At 56.6% G+C, this 19073-nt stretch overlaps 1 protein-coding gene across 4 annotated transcripts in view; it reads right to left on the reverse strand.

The window, feature by feature from the left end:
- The window catches only part of PACS1 (phosphofurin acidic cluster sorting protein 1), a 104294-nt gene that overhangs the window by 17134 nt on the left and 68087 nt on the right, over positions 1-19073 (reverse strand). Inside the window, exons 4-15 of one of the 4 annotated variants that reach the window (XM_073351604.2) lie at positions 17629-17754; positions 17199-17343; positions 13431-13522; positions 12668-12748; positions 11271-11327; positions 10176-10336; positions 6810-6903; positions 5734-5814; positions 5232-5347; positions 2373-2511; positions 1630-1734; positions 293-399 (exon numbers count right to left, since the gene is read on the reverse strand). In XM_073351604.2, coding sequence (XP_073207705.2) covers positions 293-399; positions 1630-1734; positions 2373-2511; positions 5232-5347; positions 5734-5814; positions 6810-6903; positions 10176-10336; positions 11271-11327; positions 12668-12748; positions 13431-13522; positions 17199-17343; positions 17629-17754 — 1304 coding nt within the window. Of the gene's footprint in view, positions 1-292; positions 400-1629; positions 1735-2372; positions 2512-5231; positions 5348-5733; positions 5815-6809; positions 6904-10175; positions 10337-11270; positions 11331-12667; positions 12749-13430; positions 13523-17198; positions 17344-17628; positions 17755-19073 lie in introns of all 4 variants that reach the window. The other 3 variants (XM_073351603.2, XM_073351602.2, XM_073351606.2) reach the window with 3 other exon arrangements.

Raw genomic sequence — 19073 nt, forward strand, 5'->3', positions numbered from 1 at the left:
CCCCCTTCCTGCAGCACCGCACCCCCTAGCCCCACACTGGGGCATTGGTTTGGTGTCAACTCCAAGAGGAGAGTGCCCTCTAATGAGCCTCCCACAACACTCATGCCACACCTTGGTTTTGCCTAGAGGCCTCCCCTTCCAAGCACTGATCTGGCCTCACCCTGCTTAGCTTGTGAGAGCTGACTCATAACTCATGGCAGGGTTAGCTAACAGAGCAACTCCACCACACCCATATCGACAGAAACCATCTGCCCCCGGCGCAGGGACCAGAGGGCCACCGTCCTTTACTCACTATCTCTGGATCCTGGTGAGGACAGCAGACAGGACGGCCTGTACTTCCACGGTGGAGCAGGTGCACACGACTGGCTTCTTCTGGTCCCGAAGCAGCTCGGCCACATACTGGCAAGGAGAGGAGGAAAGGTGAGCACAGCACGCCCGTGCATATGGGAGCAAAGCGATCTGTTACAACACCTGCCACGAATACTCCCCCTCTGTGCTTCGCAACCAGAGTCCCTGGGGACAGGTGGGTAAGCATGCCCCTCCCTGCGCCGGTTGGCTGTTGCTGCCGAGGGCTGGCAGGCTAAGCAGGGCACAGGCAGGACAGGTGGCAATGGCCATGGGGCGCATGTTCATTCCAGACTGCCAAGGGCCGGGAGCGCTGTGGCTGCCTAGTGAGTGGGAAGTGGCAGCTGTAGGGCAGCAGAGGCTGGTTTGCTTGGGGCTTGGCAATCTTAGGTGTGAGATCAAGGCAAGTCAAGACTCCCCTTCATGGCTCGCAGAGGCATGTTGCCTACAATGCCCACGCAACAGGCTCCAGTGAGGGACCTGCTTGGGGGCGGGGGGAGAGAAGTCAAGGCTACACAGCCCTGGTCTCTCCGCTGAGTGGGCCTGTCAGCTGCAATCCGGAGGGTGCTGTGTACTCTGGGGGTGCCACCTGTGCAGGGCAGGAGGACAGGCCTCGAGAGGTGTTTGGCATTGCAGTGAGGAGGGCTAGCGAGGGACACGCAGACTCAGAACCTTCAGATCACACGCTTGCCCTGGTCCGGACTGGGAAAGATCAGCACCCGCCCCAGAGCTTCCAGTCCACCTATAGCCACAGCTTGGGGAGACTCCACGCCAGGTCAAGGGGGATGCTCAGATGGGATTCAAACTCGGCCATGCAGTCACAGCAGCAGCATTAACGCTCACCAACCCGGCCCCGCCCCCTGGCCCTTCCCATTCAGCCCCCTCCTCAGCTCAGCCCAGGCAATGCCCTGCGCTCCCATTGCTCGCACAGACCGGAGCACCACCCAACAGGCCCCGCTGCCTGCAATGGCTCCCCGCAGAGGCTGGGTCCAGGCGACACGGCCAACGGCCCCTCTGCGGAGCGGCCATTTCCACTCCCAGGGCAGCAGGGCTCCGAGGGCCCGGGTGACCCGAGCTGTGGCTCAGTCTGCATTGGAAAAGGCAAGCACTGTGAAGGCAGCAGAGCCCAGAGACTGGCCGGGCGGGGGACAGGCCCCATCCCCTTGCTCAGGGCTGAGGCATGTCAGCGGAAGACAGGGAAACAGAGGGGCCTCGTCTCCATGGGTCACTGCCACCCTGCCCAGCAGCACCTGCAGGGTCCCATCCCAGGGCCGGCCTCCTTACCTGGCCTTGCCAGTCGGCCGCGTTCACCAGGATGATGTTCTCGGGCAGGGCCGTGTCTGACACCAGGATCTGGTTCAGCTGGTCATAGATGATCTTGCGAGGAATCTGTTGGGGAGGGAGGGTGAGGGGAGGGCTAAGCCTTGGCAGGGCACAGGCAACACACACTGGGCTGGGCCAGAACCCTGGAGGTTCCCCTGGTGAGCTGCTTCTCCTTTGGTGCTGTTACCCAGAGCCCGGTCCCCTGCCTTTCCTTCAGCTCTGTGTATCCAGCCACCTGCCTCAAGGCCCCTGCTGCCCCCCACAGCCCGCGTTGGTAGGAAGAGGAGGGAAGGCAACTCCTACAAGGGGAGTTCAGAGAGGTAAATCCATTAGCTGAACTAGAATGTGGCCAGGACACGGGATCTAGCTCTGTTACACACAGTGCCTGGGATATGTGCTGAGTGCCAGCGGGCAGGACACAACTGTACAGATCGTCAGGAAGATGGAAAGCTACTGCACAAAGTCTCCCTTAGTGCCGCGCTGGGGCACCGGAGCCAGGACTGACCCAAGGGAGAGTGCTTGAGCACCCGCCTCCGCTCCCCGCAGCACTGCACCCCCTGATGCCACTGATGTCACTCATTGCAGCCCCTGGCTCTCCGTGCAGGACTCCCAGGCAACCGACTGTGTGATGAGCTCCCAGCTGTAGGTGGTGCAGGCTGGGCTCATCCCCCATAGAACAGTGCCTGGGGTTGCATTCACATCACCTGTGTGCTATGGCCCAGGTCCGGGGACCTCTCGCTGTCCGAGCTGTTGGTCCGTTCGCTCAGGGGTTTGGAGAGCTGTCTCTCCTTCAGCGGAGTGCTTCTCTTCTGCCGGGGCGTGTGCGCTGCACCTTCCATTCTGCTGCAGCATACAAAGGACAGTGCTGTTGGCCTGGTTCCCCGGCATGGCACAGCATCCATGGGAGAGCAGGGTCCTTCCCCCACGCACCAGGGTCTCTGATTGCAGATACACACACAGGCCCCGCTCAGGTCTAAGCCACGCCCTGGGGCTCCTGTGAGCGTTTGCACCAGGACAACACTTGCCTGCTGGCAAGGGGACAGAGTGGCATGGCCATGTGACTTGGGTTTCCTGGCACATTGCCAAGAGCGGGAGCTCAGCAACGCTGCTGGGTACAAACAGGACTGGGTGGGCTGGTCAGACACAGGGAGAGCCCATGTACAGTCTGTAGCCAGCACAGGCCGAGAGGGAACCCCAGGGGCGGGCTGGGTCTCCTCCTCTAGCTGCGGATCCAGGGCGGGCTCCTAGCCAGTTCAGAGGGCTCTCTCCCATGATCCAGATTCCTGCAGCAATCTCAGAGCAGCAGAGGGGGCTGTGCTAGGTGTTGGGGCTCGATCCCCACAGGAATGCAGAGCCCGCCAATGGCTAGCAGGTTTGGCATCTCTCCTGGAGGGCGAAGACCATACTGTGCAGGCCTTGGACATACGAGCTAACAAAGCACCATGGGGGGCCGCGGGATCCAGAACATGGTCAGTTCAGAGCACAAAGCTCCACACTCCTGCCCACACCCTCCTCCCTCAGTAGGGCAAGAAGGGCATGCTCTCCAGCCCAGGCCCCTGTGGGATGAGGTTGGCACCCTCTCCAGCCTACACTCCCAACCATGGAGCTGGGGCTAGAACCCAGGAGTCCTGGCTCCCAGTCCCCTGCTCTAACCACTAGACCCTGCCACCGCACTGCTAAGGGATATTTGTCAGTTCCCCTTCCGATGGCCTCGGCCCATTATAGTGTGCCGCTCCCCTGAAACGTGACCTTGGCTCAGATGGTCCCACCTTACTGCACAGCCCAGCTTGGGTACTGGAGGCCCAGCTCTTCCGCCACTGACTAGAATATGGTTTGAGTCCTTGCTCCTAGATTCAGACGCGTAAAGGCAGGAAGGGCCGGGTTGATCATACCGTCTGAGCTCCCCACCAGGGGCCAGCCCAGCCAGCTGAACTAGAGCTCTGTTAGTGCCCGAGAGCCAGCCCAGCTCTGGGGGAGGAGAGGTGGAATGTTAACCAGCTCGTGCCCCCCCCCAGAAGTTCAGACTCTCCCCTGCTGGAGGTGGGAAGCCGGGGGCTTGCAGTGCTGGCAGGCGGGAAACAAGAGCTTTTCGCTTGTAAGCCGAGCAGATCTGATCTGGAGCCTGGCCTGAATGAAGCGGCAGCGCTCCCAGGAGCCCGAGGACACAGCCGCCTCTGCTGCCACCTGGCAGCAATTAAGCAAAGGTATTAACTCCAGGACAAAGCAGCCTGGTGCTTCGCTCCAAGAAGGCACTGCTTCAGCACTAAGACAAATGGGGGGGGAGGGGTATTGATGGTGTCGTCCCCGCCCCCATAGCATCTGGGAGAGGAGCCAGCACGGTGGGCCTGCGTTGCACGCTGAAGCTGCACTTTTGTCCATAGTGTCTCCAAGCAAAGCAGGAGGCAGATGGGGCAGGTTTCCATTGGGAACGTACGGGCATTTGAACACACCAGGTATGTGGATCCAATCCTTCACTCAGTGCAGCTCCGGCACGGCCCCACTGCCTTCACAGCGGGAGAGGCCCGGTACCCACAGGGAATATCGGGGACGGGATGAGGGCCCGACACCACACAGTCAAAGGTTCAAATACAGCCACATCGAGATTGCCCACAGACCATCCAGTGCTGGAGGCTCAGAGCCATAAGGCATCGCCACCCTCCCTGGCCTGGGATGGAATGGGCAATAGCAGACCGGACCAGAAACCCCTAGCCAGGGGAAGATGCCTAATGCTGGGTACTGGATGCAGAATGCCACACAGTCCTCTGAGCGCCCAACACCTGATATGGGGAAACTGAGGCGACTTAGTGAAAACCACACATTCCAAGGGCAGAGCCAGAGATGCCACCCAGGCCTCCTGACTCCTGCAACATCCCCTTTCTCTCTGGGAGGGTCTCAGGCTGTTCAGGTGCAACACACCAGGTTGTTCTGGCGGGGAATCTCGGCAGGGCTGTAACCAGCAGTTTGCTTTGAACCACTCCAGTTCAGGGCCAACTCATTGGAGAGCGCAAAGCAGGGATTGCCTCCGAGGGGCAAACCCCACTGATCCTGGTGATCTCATCCCCCAGCCTGCTAGTGTGCGACATCAGTGACCTATGACAAGCGAGGGATGCGTGCCCCTGGGATTTTGGGGCTGGAGTGACAGTTCAAGTAACGCCCGCAGAGAGCCTGTGCTCAGGGAGAAATCAATAAACCAGTTCAATAAGAGAAATCGAGTTCCACTGGCTGTGAGGTCAAGGAGCCTCCTCCCTGGGTGTCGAGCAGAATCTGACCCCAACCCTGCAGAGCGCTGGGGAAAGGGCCCGCCTGGGAACGGACAAGGAGGTGGAACCTGTCTATTAAGAGCTACATCAAGACAGGTCATGGAAGGGGAGCAATGGCTGGTAGCTATCAGCCTGGCTAGGAGCCAACTCTCTAAAGGGGAAAGGGAAATGACCTATTCTCTGCCCTCTGAGCCAGCCAAGCCCTGCCCTGGGCTGGCCTGGAGCCAGTGCCCCTAGAGGCAGTCACCTGCTGTTCTATGCAATCCACGTCTCCCATCCCTGGTTTCAAAGCAGGCAGCTTACCTGGGTGATGCCATGCTCTGAAGCTCCCCCTTGCTGCTCTTCATAGGCGTCTTGACTTTTTCGGGGATGACTAACGTGGTGCTGGAGTCTCCGAACGTGTCCTGCTCGCTCGCTTCCTACGGACATGGAAAGGGAACGAGGAGGTTCCAGAGCTCCTTCTGGCCATCAGCAGCTGGGGCCCTAGCAGGGGACAGTTCGCAGCCAAAAGCCACCGACTATGTCATACCAAGCAGCCACTGACTGGAGGTGCCAACTTGAGACAAATTGGGCTCCATTATCAGAGGGGCTGTATGCCCCCATCCTGAGCTCAGCTTCCTGGCACTCTACCCACTATGCCATGCTGCCTCCTGGGGCAAACGGGCACCAGCACAGGGTGTTACCTTGGGCATGTGAGCTCCCCCAAAAGGGAGGGGCCTGTACGTGCCATGTCCCCCTTGCTCCAGCTCCTAAGCCAGGCAGAGCACCGAGGGGAGAGCAAGCCAGCGTGGCTGGGGCATATTACCAGGGTGTCTATTTCATTGAGGCTGTCGTCCAGGTTTTTATTCCGCGAAGGTTTCAACTTGTCCCCGACGGCTGTGTCCATCTGAAAAACCAGCCAAGGGCAGAAGGATGGGGGGTTTACAGGTCTGGGGCAGACACTGCCCTACTGCGCTCACTCCTCCTCAGCCACCCCAAGGGCCGCTGCTCAGAGCCACTGGCCCAGCCAGGATCCCAACAGTGCTTCCCAGCTCATCCCCTGGAGTCCTGCCCCCCTTGGCTGAGTGCTCCGTCGAGACAGTGAAGCTCTTTGGGCAAGGTATGAAGGGCCAGGCACACTCCGGGCATCCCCTGGCAGCATTGCCACTGTGCTGAGCAGGAACGCTTCATGGCCTCCTTGGGCTTCACTGCCCGTCTGCCTGTGTCTACCAGCCGGCTTCTGGCTGACACTGGACTGGCAGCTCTCAGTGTTCGTACAGCACCTAGCACACCGGGGGCTCGGCCAGGAGTGGGGGTATTGTATGTTGCCGAATACAAATAATCAATGCTGATAAGAAGCAGCTTGGCCTTTTACAAACACTGGTGTTAGAAAACCCAGTTTGTATGTGCCGGGCTCTCAGGAAGCAAACTCTGCCTAGGAGCTGGGGAGCACCGTGGTGCCAAAGGGGAGGCCCCACTGCCCTTCTGTGCACCAAAGCTGCCTGGACTGAGGGAGGATTGGGGGGCAGTTCCAACTGGCCAGGATAGGTGCTGGCTAAGATTTTAGTGACTACGAGGCACAGGCAGCTGCCCATTGCACTGACAGGCCGCGCTGCTCTGCCTCAGCCAGTCCCCAGGCCAAGCGGCACGCGGTCGTTCAGCAGTGCTCAGGGAGGAGATGGCACCTGTCCGTGCCCAGCACTCCCGCAGCCACCTGGCTCCAGCAGAGATCCTGTGACTGCATTCACATGCGTTGGAAGTCGAGGTCCGAGCCTCAGCGTGACACGTACCAGCTGCGAATCACCACGCAGCAGGACCCACATGGGCCCCCACAAGGGCCCACTACGTCTGGCACCCCCAGCTGGAACACGAGACCCACTCCCTCCCTGTGCGATGACTCACCGGGCTGGTGGCATCTTTGCCCAGGCTCCCCTTGCTGTTAAGGCTTCCAATTTCTGTCTGGGAGCTGGACTGAGACATCCCTTCGAAGAAAGGCCTAGCAGGGAGAGATGCAGCGGATCAGGGAACAAAGTGCTTCTGCAGACCCTGGCCCAGGGCGAGGAGAGGGTTAGAGGGATTCAAGCCCCAGGGATGGCCTGCGCAAATCCCGGGCGTATTTCAGTGCCTATGGGCCGGCCTGCACGGCGGAGACTTTGGCTGATATTTAAAGACCCATTTCCTCCCACGGTTTGCACGGCTCTGCAAGAGGCACTCCGCACTGGCAAGCAATGAACGCTAGCGCAGGGCTTCCCGTCCCTTCCAGGTTCCCCGGCACCATCTCCGCTACGGAGCATCTAACGCCCAGCCTGGTTTGGAGCGACAGGCTCACCTTACCCACAAGGGGCTCTCTCCAGGGGCCTCTCTCCCTGGAAACACTGCAGTGCTGCTGGGCCCCTCCTAGCTCCAAGCAGGGAAGGTTGGGGGCTGGGCAGACACACAGCAGGCCTCGTCTGCGTGAGAAAGCTGAGACGGCGTCACTTACAGACCGACTGAAACTGCTCCAGCTAGTCTGGTGCCAAAGGCCAAAGGCGCTGCAGCTCAAGTCGACTGGGAACAGGGTTAATTCAAACCGAGATCAGAGTGTGTCTGTGTGGGGATTTGCACTGATCTCCCTGACACGCCGATCAGCCTTGCTCTGGTACCAGAGGGGCCTACGTCAGGTTAGCCTGAGTCCTGGGCCACCCACAGAGCTGCAGTACCATAACACCCTGCAGGAGTTCAGTCAGCACACAAGCCTGCAAGGCTGGTTTGGGCTAGGCCTGGCTTCTCTCCATTCGACTCGCATTGGTCCATTTACTGGGAGCGCTAACCCCATTGCACCAGTGTGAAACCAATACGAGTCCAAACGCAAAAGCTGCAGCGATTTCCCACAACCCAGTGCAACGTCTGGGAATGGGTTACAGCTAAATCGCAACAAGGCCTTCTCTTACATCCAGGCGGCCTGGTATCCTGGCTTCCATTCACAGCTTCAGTCACACCAGTCTCCGGGAGAAACGTACACAAGCCATCCATCTCGCATGCCTTCCCCAGGAGATGGGGGAGCCGAGCTACAGAGAGGGCAAGGGCGCAGATGCCAAGGCCTTCGGGTGGCAAGACTGGGGCAGGACAGAACCAGGAGATCCAGCACCTCGTCCCCTGTTGTAGCCTGTGTGTGGCCGAAAGCTTCTGCACAGTCAGCTACAGCTCAGTTCTCCTGATCCGGTGTTTGAACCCCACCCCACCAGGCCTTGAGCCCAGCAAGTCCATCTCAAGCTCTGGCTCGCGGCAGCCCTAGGGAGCGGCCTGGCATCAGGGATGCAGTTCGGGCCAATCAGAGCCAGGCTGGCGTTTAGGAGAGCCGCGCAGCCCTTCGCCGGGGCTGTGGTGCTATGCCAGGGCTGGATCAGAGCAGCGAGGGACATAAGGAGCTACAAAGATGCTGAGAGCTGGGCAGCGCGGGGACAGCAAGCACCAGCGCCTGGGGGGGCGAGATCACTGGCTGTGCTCTGTGGGGGAGAACAGAGCACAGCTCAGGTGCGGGAGGAGGAGATGGTGTGTTATTGGTAGGGCTGGACTGGCAGCCCACACTTGCTTTGGGAAGGGGGGGGGGGGGGCTCAGATTGCTATTGGTGCCTGATTAAGCACGTGCGATGTTGGCCTTGGCTGTGACTCACACCGAATATGGCCCGTGATCTGAGGAGCCGGTTTTCCACAGCCCCTGATCAACCTCTCAGCAACAGCAACTCCCAGCCCATTTGGCAATGCTGGAGAAGTTCCCCTGCGATGGAACTGCACTCCCCACAGACCGCCATGTGGGTAAGGCACAGGGCTGGGAGCCAGGACTCCTGGGTTCTCTTCCAACTTACGGGAAGTGATTGGGGTCCAGTGGGTTAGACCAGACCAGAGCTGGCAATGGGGATTCCTGAGCTCTATCCCCAGCTCTTGGAGGGGAGGGGAGGGGAGTGTAGGGGTTAGAGCAGAGGTGCTGGGAGCCAGAAATCCTGGGCTCTGTTCCCAGGTTTGGGAGGGGAGGTGTGTCTAATGGTGAGAGCAAAGGAATGAGCTCCTTACTGGGGTCCGTGAAGCACCATGACTGAAGCCATAGCTCTAGGCAGACGGCAGGAATCCTGTTCAGGCAGCCTCTCAGAGTGCCCAAGGGCTTGTGAGGGCAGGTGCGGTAGAGGTGTTATAGACTGTGATGTTGAGGGGGGGACTGAGTGGGGTGTTGAGGGGGGGGACACCCTCAGGAGAAGGGTCTGCAGCAGCAGTGGCTGGCATGCATGAGCAAAGCAGGGCGAGAAACAACCCAGCTGAACAGATCACTCCTTTCATCCAGGCATCTCCAAGGGCTGCACAAATCCTAATTAATCCTCAGTTCCCAGGGGAAGGCATGTGACACCAGTCTCAGCTGCAGGGGAAGAGCCCTAGAGCATCAGCGCTCTGATTCCAGACTGGATGGATGTACTAACGGAGATCCTGAGTCTCAGCCCATTTGGGTAGTTTCCATGAGGCTTGTTGGATGGGGGGCTCTGAATGTGCAGCTGAGATGCAGGGCCCTTTTCCCCTCTAGTGTCCTTAGCCAACATGCACCCTTATGTCACTGACACAGCGGCGGCTGCGCTCCACCCCAGAATTAGCTGCACTTCAATGCAACTGTTTCCTAAAGCACTGTGGAGACTTACACTGTCACTCATGGAGAATTACAGTCATTTTCAACCATCTCAGGGGCACCCTGTGCTCCCTTCCCCTTGCTGTCTAGTCTCATGGCTGGATTGTGAACTCTGTAGGGCAGGAAGCGCATCTGTGTTACAGGTTCATACAGCACCCAGCACAATGAACCTGGGCCCTCTGGGAGCTACCACAGTGTAAATAACAACAGTGTTTCACAGACAGTCACGGAGCACTGTAGATACTTGCTGCATCAATGTCATATGGGAAGAGACTCCCAGAGCCCTGACTCCTAGTCCCCCAGCCCACACTATCAGTAGTATTACAAGAGTGCTTGGAGGCCCCAGCCAAGATCAGGACCCTGCTACGCCAGATGCTGCACAAAATGTGTGGCAAGATACTAGCCATGGCCCTGAGGAGCTCTCAGTCTAAACAGATGAGACCAGGAGAAGGTGGGAGGGGAAACTGAGGCACCGAGAAGGGAAGCGACTTGCCCAAGTTCACTCAGCAAGGCAGTGGCAGAGCTGGGAGCAGCTGCCGTGTCCCATGGGTCCCACCAGCCCAGGTTCACTCCCTGTTGCAGCTGTTGCTCACCGTGCTGCCCCCACTGCCAGCACTCACTTGAGCTTGGGCTTGGGCGTGCTGAGGATGCTCTCCGTCTCCTCCATCTCCGGGCCACTGTCGCTGGGGTTGTACATCTCCAGGCTGTCGTACAACTCGTCCAGGTCCTCCTCCACCTCTCGGATCTGCTCCCTGGAGACGTGCTCCAGGCCAAAGCCAACCTGCGGGCAGGAGACTCCAGACTAGACCAGGGCCAGGCAACCCGGAGTAGAGACTGCATATTTTGTGGAAACCCACGGGAGTGAGTGCTAGAAGAAGCCTGAAGGACCTCCTCCTGCTCGTGGCTCTCCTTCCCCAGCCAATGGCATGTCAAGGGTCTAACACCCCACCAATCAGCTGTCGGTTGACATCTCCCAGAGAACATCGAGAGTCACCCACAGAGCAATGGCCCGGCCAGTCCCAGATCCCATGTCAGAGAACGGCTATCACCGAAGGTTCAGGAAGAGTTCCAAGAAACCTCCGAGGCAGATGATGGACTACACTGCTCTCACAGGCATGTCTAACACCCAGCAGCACACAGCTGCTTTAGCCCATGAAGCAGGAGGGGCCCCTACTTAGTCTCATTCACCTCCTGATCCTTTGGTTGTTAGAAGGTTGAGGGGAAGAGGGATCTTGTAGTCAGAATAGGGGGGCTGGAATTCAGGACCCCCGGGTTCTATCCGCAGCTCTGAGACAAATGGGGTCCAGAGGTTGGAGCTGGGGGTAACTGGTAACAGAGGTCAGACTGCTGGAAGGGGAGTGTGGGAGGGAGAGATGGCCTCATGATTAGAGCAGGGGATTGAGAACCTGGCACAGAAGTGATGGGATTTGCCATGAATGACTCAGTGGAGAAACTAGGACAGAACCCGGAAGTCCTGGCTCCCAGCCCCTCTCTGCTCTAGCCACTAGACCCTACTCCCCTTCCTTCCAACAACAAAAACGAGACAAACCATTGAAGGACTTGAGTTCTGAGCTCACACTGCCATTCATCTGGAGGAGGGAAGAACAGTGATGAGGGATGCATTTCACCTGATCTGGATCACAGCCCATCTACCAACAAGAGACCACGGAAATAGCGAAGGCATTTGCAACAAGACAGGGAAGGGCTGCACCTACCTCATCCGACACCTTGAACCTCTTCAGTAAAGCCACAAACTTCTGCTTTATATTTGGCTGCTGTGAAGAAACGGTGCCATTGACTCGTTACAGTGACACCAAGAAAGGGAACAGGAATCAGGGGCCCCAATGAGGGGGTGCAGGCCTTTGCTGTAGGCGCGACTGAGGGGCCAATGGAAGGAGAATATCACATCACCCCACAGATAATCCCAGTTACCCTAATCAGGGGTTCTCAGGATAAATTTTTTGGTGGCCTCTGAGTGCGGCCACCAACTTTTGCTGGTGGCCACTTTCACACTTTTTCCTAAAATACTTGATTAATTTTAGGAAAAACAAACAAATATGCACATATACACGTCCAAATCATGGTCATTTATTTATTGCTAGCTAGTAAGACCGTTGTGAAAAGTGATATTAGCAAACATACAAGTATCACATTCCACAGCAGACTTACTCTGCCCTGGCAAGCCTGGGGACAAATTAAACCCTGGATGGGGGGCCAGGGGAGGCAGCAGCGGGCTAGAACCTGAAGCCCCACCGCCAGAGCCTGGGGCCTGCCACCTTGCCACCCCAGGGCTGAAGCCCAAAGCCTGAGCCCCACCGCCCCTGGGAAAGTGGAGAACTCACTGGGTGCCACAGTGGCCGCGGTTGAGAAATGCTGCCCTAAGTGACAGTTCAAAGTCCACCAGTTTCCAAACCTGATGCAGGGCTGGACATAGGGAACATGCAGAGTGAAGCACAGCACTCCCTAGCACCATGCTGGTGCACTGGGGTTAGCACCAACCCAGAGGGGAGCACTACTCCTCCTGAGTCACCCACACGTTTCCACGCTGCACCTCTGGCTCATCCTCCGGAGGTCTAGCCCAGAGCAAGCCTGCTTAGCTTGCAAACCAGCCAAGCTCACTGTGCGAGATGGCGAGGCTGAAAGCAGGCATAGCAGCTGCACGCAGCTCAGAGGCGGTTATCACAGCTAGGTGTTAAAGGAGAGGCATGCAAGCAGCTCTGGTAACTGCCTTCTGAGCAGGGCATGGTGAGAGGCAGCATTACTGCAGGCCAGTTCCTAGGAGACAGGGCAGAGCTTCCCAGCCACGGCTTAGGTCAAACAGCCACGCCTGGACAAGCGACAGTGCGGTGGAAAGGGGACAGCCTGACAGCTCTGGAGATTGCCGCTGCATAGCTCCCCCAGCAGCGTGTCTGAATGTGCTGAATAGCGGTCACTTAGAGAGGCGAATGGCTCCTTCTGCCCCATCCCAAGTCCCAGAGCCATCCAGTCCCCCCGGAGGCTGCTTATGACCAGTTCAGAGACCCTCTTGGCCCGGCCGGCATGCACCAGGCCTCGCACCAGACTGGAGCCAGAAGGCGACCAGCCAGCCAGCGCACCCGCAGAACACACTCACCCGAGTGATTGCCGAGGCCGAGGCCAGTTTCCGCCTTGTTTTCTTCACCTTCCGGAGATCCTCATCTTCGTAAAATAAGTCCTTGTGGGGCAGGGGAGACAGCACATTCGGAGAAATAATACCCCCAGGCCCTGGGGCTATGGAAGCCTGGCCACACTGCCATAGCTAGCTCTCTTAACCAGGATCTCCCTGGTCCTCGGGCCACAGCAGCTCAGCTCCAGGCAGGTACAGTTCCACATAGGCTGCCTCTAGCAGCAGCCCAGTCATAGGTGACCACTTGGGGCAGCCAGCCAAGGGATCAGTGGCCTGGAGTCCACAGTCCTCAGCTAGATCCCAAAGGGAGGCTGCTCTGCAGCTTGTCTGCCTCTCCCCTCCCTTCCCAAAGGGGGATGGCTCCCAGAGCCAGCTCCCAGCCTGGCTTGCACAGCACCACCTCTTGCTCCCTTTGCCCCCAGAGGTGCAGGCTGGAAGGAGGAGCTACTTAGCATCTTTTTCAGAGCTCGCTGGGGGCACTCGTCTCTGCCTTGATTCAGCCACTGAAGTAAACGGGGCTGGGGAGGGTTAAAGGCAGAAACCAGGTGAAAACCCCCCCTGCTGCGGAGAGATCAGGACTGGAGGAAAGCCTGAACCCATGGAAAGAGGGGTTTGCAAATGGAGGCAGCCAGGCCCAGCCAGCCTATTGCTTTGTAATGCCTTACAATGGAGCTCTGCCCTGAGCACTCTGAGGGGGCAGCAGACTGGGAAGGGGGAGGTGCAGGGTTACCTGTCCGTGTAGGGGATCATCGCTGCCCTCCTGCTCCGAGGAGAAGCTCTCCTCCTCCTCTTCCGAGTAGTTGTCGATGTCAGGGGACCGATCTGGAAGACACAGCTGGGGTTAGGCTGGAAGTCCAGCTTGAGAGCTTAGCGCTGTCAGCAGAATAGGGTCCAGGACACCACACATCACAGCCTAGCAGGTCAGAGCGTGCTCAGCAGTGCAGACTAGTCCTCCAGGGCAGTGCAGTCCATCCAGAGCCCTAGTCTCTGTATAGCCTAGCCTATGTTACAGATGGGATAGCAAGCAGCCGGCACTGGGCCTCTCCACCATCAGACAAGCACACGCCTTCTCTAGTGGAAAATACCACGCGGCCATATGTAGCCACAGAGTGGTCAGGACTCAGTTTTAAGGGTGATCCGAAAGAGAAGCGTGTGTCCTTTTTTGGTCATGCACAATATAGACGAGAGAGGCTTTAGTGGCTTGGCTTTCCATTAGAAATTCAGACCTCAGCTACCCTGGAAGGTTCTGTGGGTGACCGGAGAGCTAAGAGGGCTCCGGCACCATGGGACTCACCGAGGCAGGTCTGCTTGAGACGGCCTTTTATGCCGACTCTTTCGAAAGCTGGGTTGTGCCACAGTAGTGCCTGGATGCCCTGCTCTGCTGGGGGGTGGCACAGACACCAGGGGAGCTAGGACCCGAAGGACTTACAGTCTAAACAGGCAAGAGGCTGAAGAAAAGCCGGATTAGTGACCCAACTGGGGGGATGGGGAAACCAAGGCACCGAGGGAAAGGTCACATTTGAGTGGCTTAGATTCATAGACTGTAAAGGCAGAAGGGACCATTGTGGTCATCTAGTCTGAGCTCCTGCATAGCCAAGGCCTCAGGGCTTCTCTGCACCAACACCTGGTTGAACTAGAGCAGAGCTGTTAGGAAAACAGACAACCTTGGTTTAAGAATTACCAGTGATGGAGAATCCAACACAGCCCGTGGCAGGATTGTTTCAATACTTAATTACCCTCCCTATGAAAAATGTATGCCTTAGTTCTAGTCTGAATTCATCTAGTTTCAACTTCCAGCCCCTGGCTCTTGTTAGACCTTTGTCTGCCAGACTGAAGGGCCCATTAGCCAATTTCTGTTCCCCGCGTGGGAGCTTACAGACCAAGTCACTCCTGAACCTTCCCTTTATTAAGCTAAATAGCTTGAGCTCCTGGAGACATGTATCCCCATCCTTTACTTCGGCACGTAAGGCCTTCCTTCCACGGTAACTCGGGCACTTCGGCACCTAAATCCCAGTGACTTTCAATGAGACTCAAGCTCCCTAAGTCGTGTTTGGAAATGGGACTTAGGCACGGTTACCATAAGGGACTTACTCAAGGTGGCCCAGGGAGTCAAACCCAGGTCTCCTAGGCAAGTGCTGAGCCACCAGGCCAGCCTTCCACTGGATGAACAGCTGGTAGAAAATAAAGTCTGTTGAAGATTCAACCCCTCCCCACTTCATTTAAGGGATGAGAAAGCTCCCAGGCAGCTTCTTTGGGGTCTCAAAACCCCAGGGAACAGCCATCCCTGATACATCTAAGGTAAAAGCAAAAGAATCCTTTCAAACGCCCTAAAGGAGCAAATAAACTAGCACATGCCCAGTCAATCCTCCTCTGCCCCTCTCCTTCAGTCATGTCCAAAGACAGCATCCCCATGGCCCATAGCAGCCCATAGCCCTTCTGATTGCAGCCCTGCCTGCATCCAATGACTAGAGAACAGTCGCTCTGTGCAGGGTGTGGAGAAGTGTGGAATATGGAGCCAGCCCAACATCTGAGAGGAGCTGGCCATGGACTGACTGATGAACTTGGGAACTGTGCTGATTATTGAGCTGCAAACAGCTCCCTGCACTCCCTTTGGGACCATCTGGTATTTCCCATTATTTGACAGACAGTTACTTGTATCTGGTTAGTGTCTTTTGGGGGTGGGGAGTCATCCTTGGACACTATTAAAATAAAATAATTGCTTAAATTCCCACTCAAGGACAAAGAGCAGCTGGTGCTGGAGTTTGAGAGAGAGGATTTCATGGCTCACAATATTTACATTCCTGTTTCCTCACGCAATCTAGCAGAGTAGAACCACCTCTCCCTTTGCAGCAACAAGCCTGGCCCCTCTTTAGTGCCTTTCATTGGAGGCTCTCACAGCACTTTACGAGCATTAACACACACACACACACATCCAGACTTCCTAGAAGATAGGGCCAAGGGGTGTGGCACACACACCACATACACACTGGGGGGATGTCTCCACTAATATGCTCAGCAGCTAAATTGTTAACCATATTGACATGTACATTGTCATCGGTATGCTTCAGAGTTAACATCCTGTTGAGATGAATGAGGTTCCATTTGATGATGCTTGTTTCAGGCTGCCTGCAGACTAAGGCAGACACTACTACATCCTTCACATGTGGAGCAACCATAAGAACTGCACAGATTTGTTTTTAATGAAAGCTAGATAAAAGAGTACGATTCTGTGGCAAAGACTAAATTCTGCCACCACAGAGGAACTTAGGCTCTGTCTATGAGAGACCTGGACTGATTTCTATTTGCCTCAATATGCCAGACAGGAAAGGGTGCAGATTTCCAGATTAACAGGTGCCCCCCCCACCCCCATCAGTGCCCACTGCCTTCCCTTGTCGGGTCACGCAGTTTCTGGTAATAAACCCAAATATTAAAATAAATCCAACACAGAGCCTGCATCTCCATCAGTTTCCCTGGCAACCAGATTTACTGCCTAGGCAGCCATCCACGACAGTATCATAAACGGAAGGATTCCAAGACGCAGGGCTAAATATAGCCGTGTTGGAAGGAATTAGCCTCCATTGTTCAAACAAGATCTGATGCGAATGGACGTGGTGGAACTGGGCCCTGAGCAGGGTTTTGCCTTCACTTCTGCAGATTAAACACATTAAAACCCGAGACTGAATCGCTGTACAGGTAACCAAGAGGGGGCTGATGCCCAGCCAGCTGCTGTTCGCACCTGAGCTGTGCCACAGAAGCACCAGGAACACATGTAGTTGCGCGGGGATAGAATGTAACTGAAGAGGCTCCATGTGCTTTCTAAGGCACTGCCTCCAACCATGCATACAAGAGACTAGCAGAGCTGTACAATGCAGAATGGAACCAGCAGGCATGTGGCTTTTACAGCTGGTAGGTTTCAGGGATCAAGAAAAATCTGTTCTGCTTCTGAGACTTTAGTCAAGCCAAGCCTCTGGAGAAAAGTGTTTTTGCCACAGTGTGGAAATGCAGCTCCCTCTGGGGAGGAACGTGTAGCCACCCTCTATAACAGCTCAGGACAGGAAGGAAAGAATTCTCGGTCCCAGGGAAAAGGCAGAGCGGGGAGGGAATTTAGGGAGGTAGAACATAATTCCCCCTGGTGGAGTTTGGCCAGGACACTGGCTCCAACACCCCAGTTCTAGCAGACAGCAAGTGACTCACTCAGGAACTTTAATGACCAGGTCAGGACACTGGCTCTGCTTCATCTGAAGGAGGCACCACCTCCAGCGCAGTGTCCCCTGCCACCCACCCCTCTCCCAGCAGGGAGGGAGGGGGGCACATGCTCAATGGAGAGGATCGAAAACACCTGGGCCCCATCTCGGCAATAGCTGCAGCTCGCTGTGCTAACTGAGTATTACCGAGCTGTGCACCTGCCTAGTGATGCTGGCTCCACGGCAGCCAATGAACTTCCCCTCTGGATACTCCATGCCCAAGCCCCACCACCCCAAACTAGTCCCCTCCTTACCGGACAGTTTCGACTTAAGCCCTTCGTGATCAATTGGCTGGCTGGACAGAGAGTAGATTTTAATCTCAGCAACGGGCACAGAGACGTCCTTCACGTTACTGTGGAGTCCAAGCACCAGAGCTCCTTCGCTGGGGTGCTGCATGACCTGGGCAGGGGAGACACCACGTGGCATGTACTCCCAGCGGGCCCCGCAGGAGGCTACTGAGACTACCGAGCCCATCACCCACACCGAGACTGTGGCCCCACATGGGCCAAGCTGACACAAGACTGAGACAGCTCAGCTGGTCTAGGTGTCTCTGGCTAGGTCCCACCCCTGAGCCCAGCCTAGGGACACAGCACTCTGCCTCTGCCTGAGCTAAAGAGGGGGGGAGGTTACATGTAATCACTTCTTCCCCATGGCCGTTCTTGGGGCCTCCCTCCTCCTCCTCACCTCAGCCATGTTGATGAGCCCAACAGCCAAAGTCTTGTAGCCCAGGATGGTCCGGTTTTTGTATCTCTTCCTTCTCTGTAGCATGATCTGCAGTTTGTTGGCATCTCGCTTCAGGAAGTGGGGGTACTGCAAGGGCAAGTGACAGTCAAGGGAGCAGCAACAACAGGGGGCCGCATGAGAGCCCGGTATGTTTGGGGTGCCAGGTGGCCCAGTGCAAGGGTGTGGGGGGCAGAGATCTGTCTGGGGGCTCCCATGGGGGTACTCAGGAAGGCTGCTAAAAACCCCATGTCCAGCCCTGCTAGAGAGAGAGAGAGACTCTCCCAACACGCATCACGGGCTGATGGTGAGTGCGGGCACACTGCTGAAGACCGGCCTAGCGGACACTTGCTCGCCCAGGCTGGCAGGTAGCCAGGAGGAAGCGTGGTGCCCTGCTTATAGCGGACGTGCAGAGGGTGGTCAATACATGCCACGGCTTCCACTGGAGGAAGACCTGTCAGGTCATGCGGAGCCTCTGAGGCTCAGGAGAAGGCTTATTGGCCAAGCTGCGATGATGATCACATCTCATGTTTCCAGGGGTTCAGAGGAGAGCTCTAGTGCTCAGGGAGGCATCCCCCCATCCTATCCCTCTTCCATGGACAGCACTGGGTAGCAAAGCCTCGTGCATCTTCCTCCCAGGCACCAAATAGCAGCTCCCACCTTAGGCACAGTGCTTGGTCTGATCAGTAAAAGCAGGCGGCCAGGCTACATGGGGTGGTGCTCAGAGCTAGTATGACAAAGCTATGGAAGTGGGATCTAAGATCCCATCCACACCTGTTTGGTGATCAGCCCCCTGGTGGGATCCAGCTTGCATGGTGAGCAGCAGCCAAGGCTCAACAAGACCATAAGGGGCACACATTTACAATTCTCAGAGCTCGTAACTGCTTGTCCCGGGAAGCAGGGATTTATGCAGCACAGCGGACAGTCAGGCACAGAGGGTGAGCTGTTCTGTCCGGGGGCAGGGTGGCTGCAGCTCCACTGGCAGGAGAAAGAGGATGGGAAAATCTCTTGCCACTACCTGCATGAGTAACAACGTGAGCAGAAGTGTCTTCTCTGGAAACAACCCATGCTAGGTTTGCAGATGGCAACTAGCATTGCGCAGAGGGAGGGGGAATAACATTCTGCCCTCCTGTCATGTCTTCCTCCAGGAATCCAAGTGCTCTACGAACTTTAATCCTCCTCTCTCTTTGGGAGGCAGGTAAATTATTCCCACCTTACACGTGGCAAAATTGCAGCACTGAAAGATGACGTTTTCAAAAGCACTAAAGTGATTAAGGAGCCTAAATCCCACTGAGTCCGATTTGGGATCCTAAATCACTTTTGAAAATGGGTCTTTAGAACTGCATTTTTAGAAGTGCCAGTGATTTTACCCTTGAGCCAAGGACAAACTGAGGGAATAGCAGAGCTGG

The sequence above is a fragment of the Lepidochelys kempii genome, chromosome 7 (assembly GCF_965140285.1).
Source record: "Lepidochelys kempii isolate rLepKem1 chromosome 7, rLepKem1.hap1, whole genome shotgun sequence".
Taxonomy (NCBI): domain Eukaryota; kingdom Metazoa; phylum Chordata; order Testudines; family Cheloniidae; genus Lepidochelys; species Lepidochelys kempii.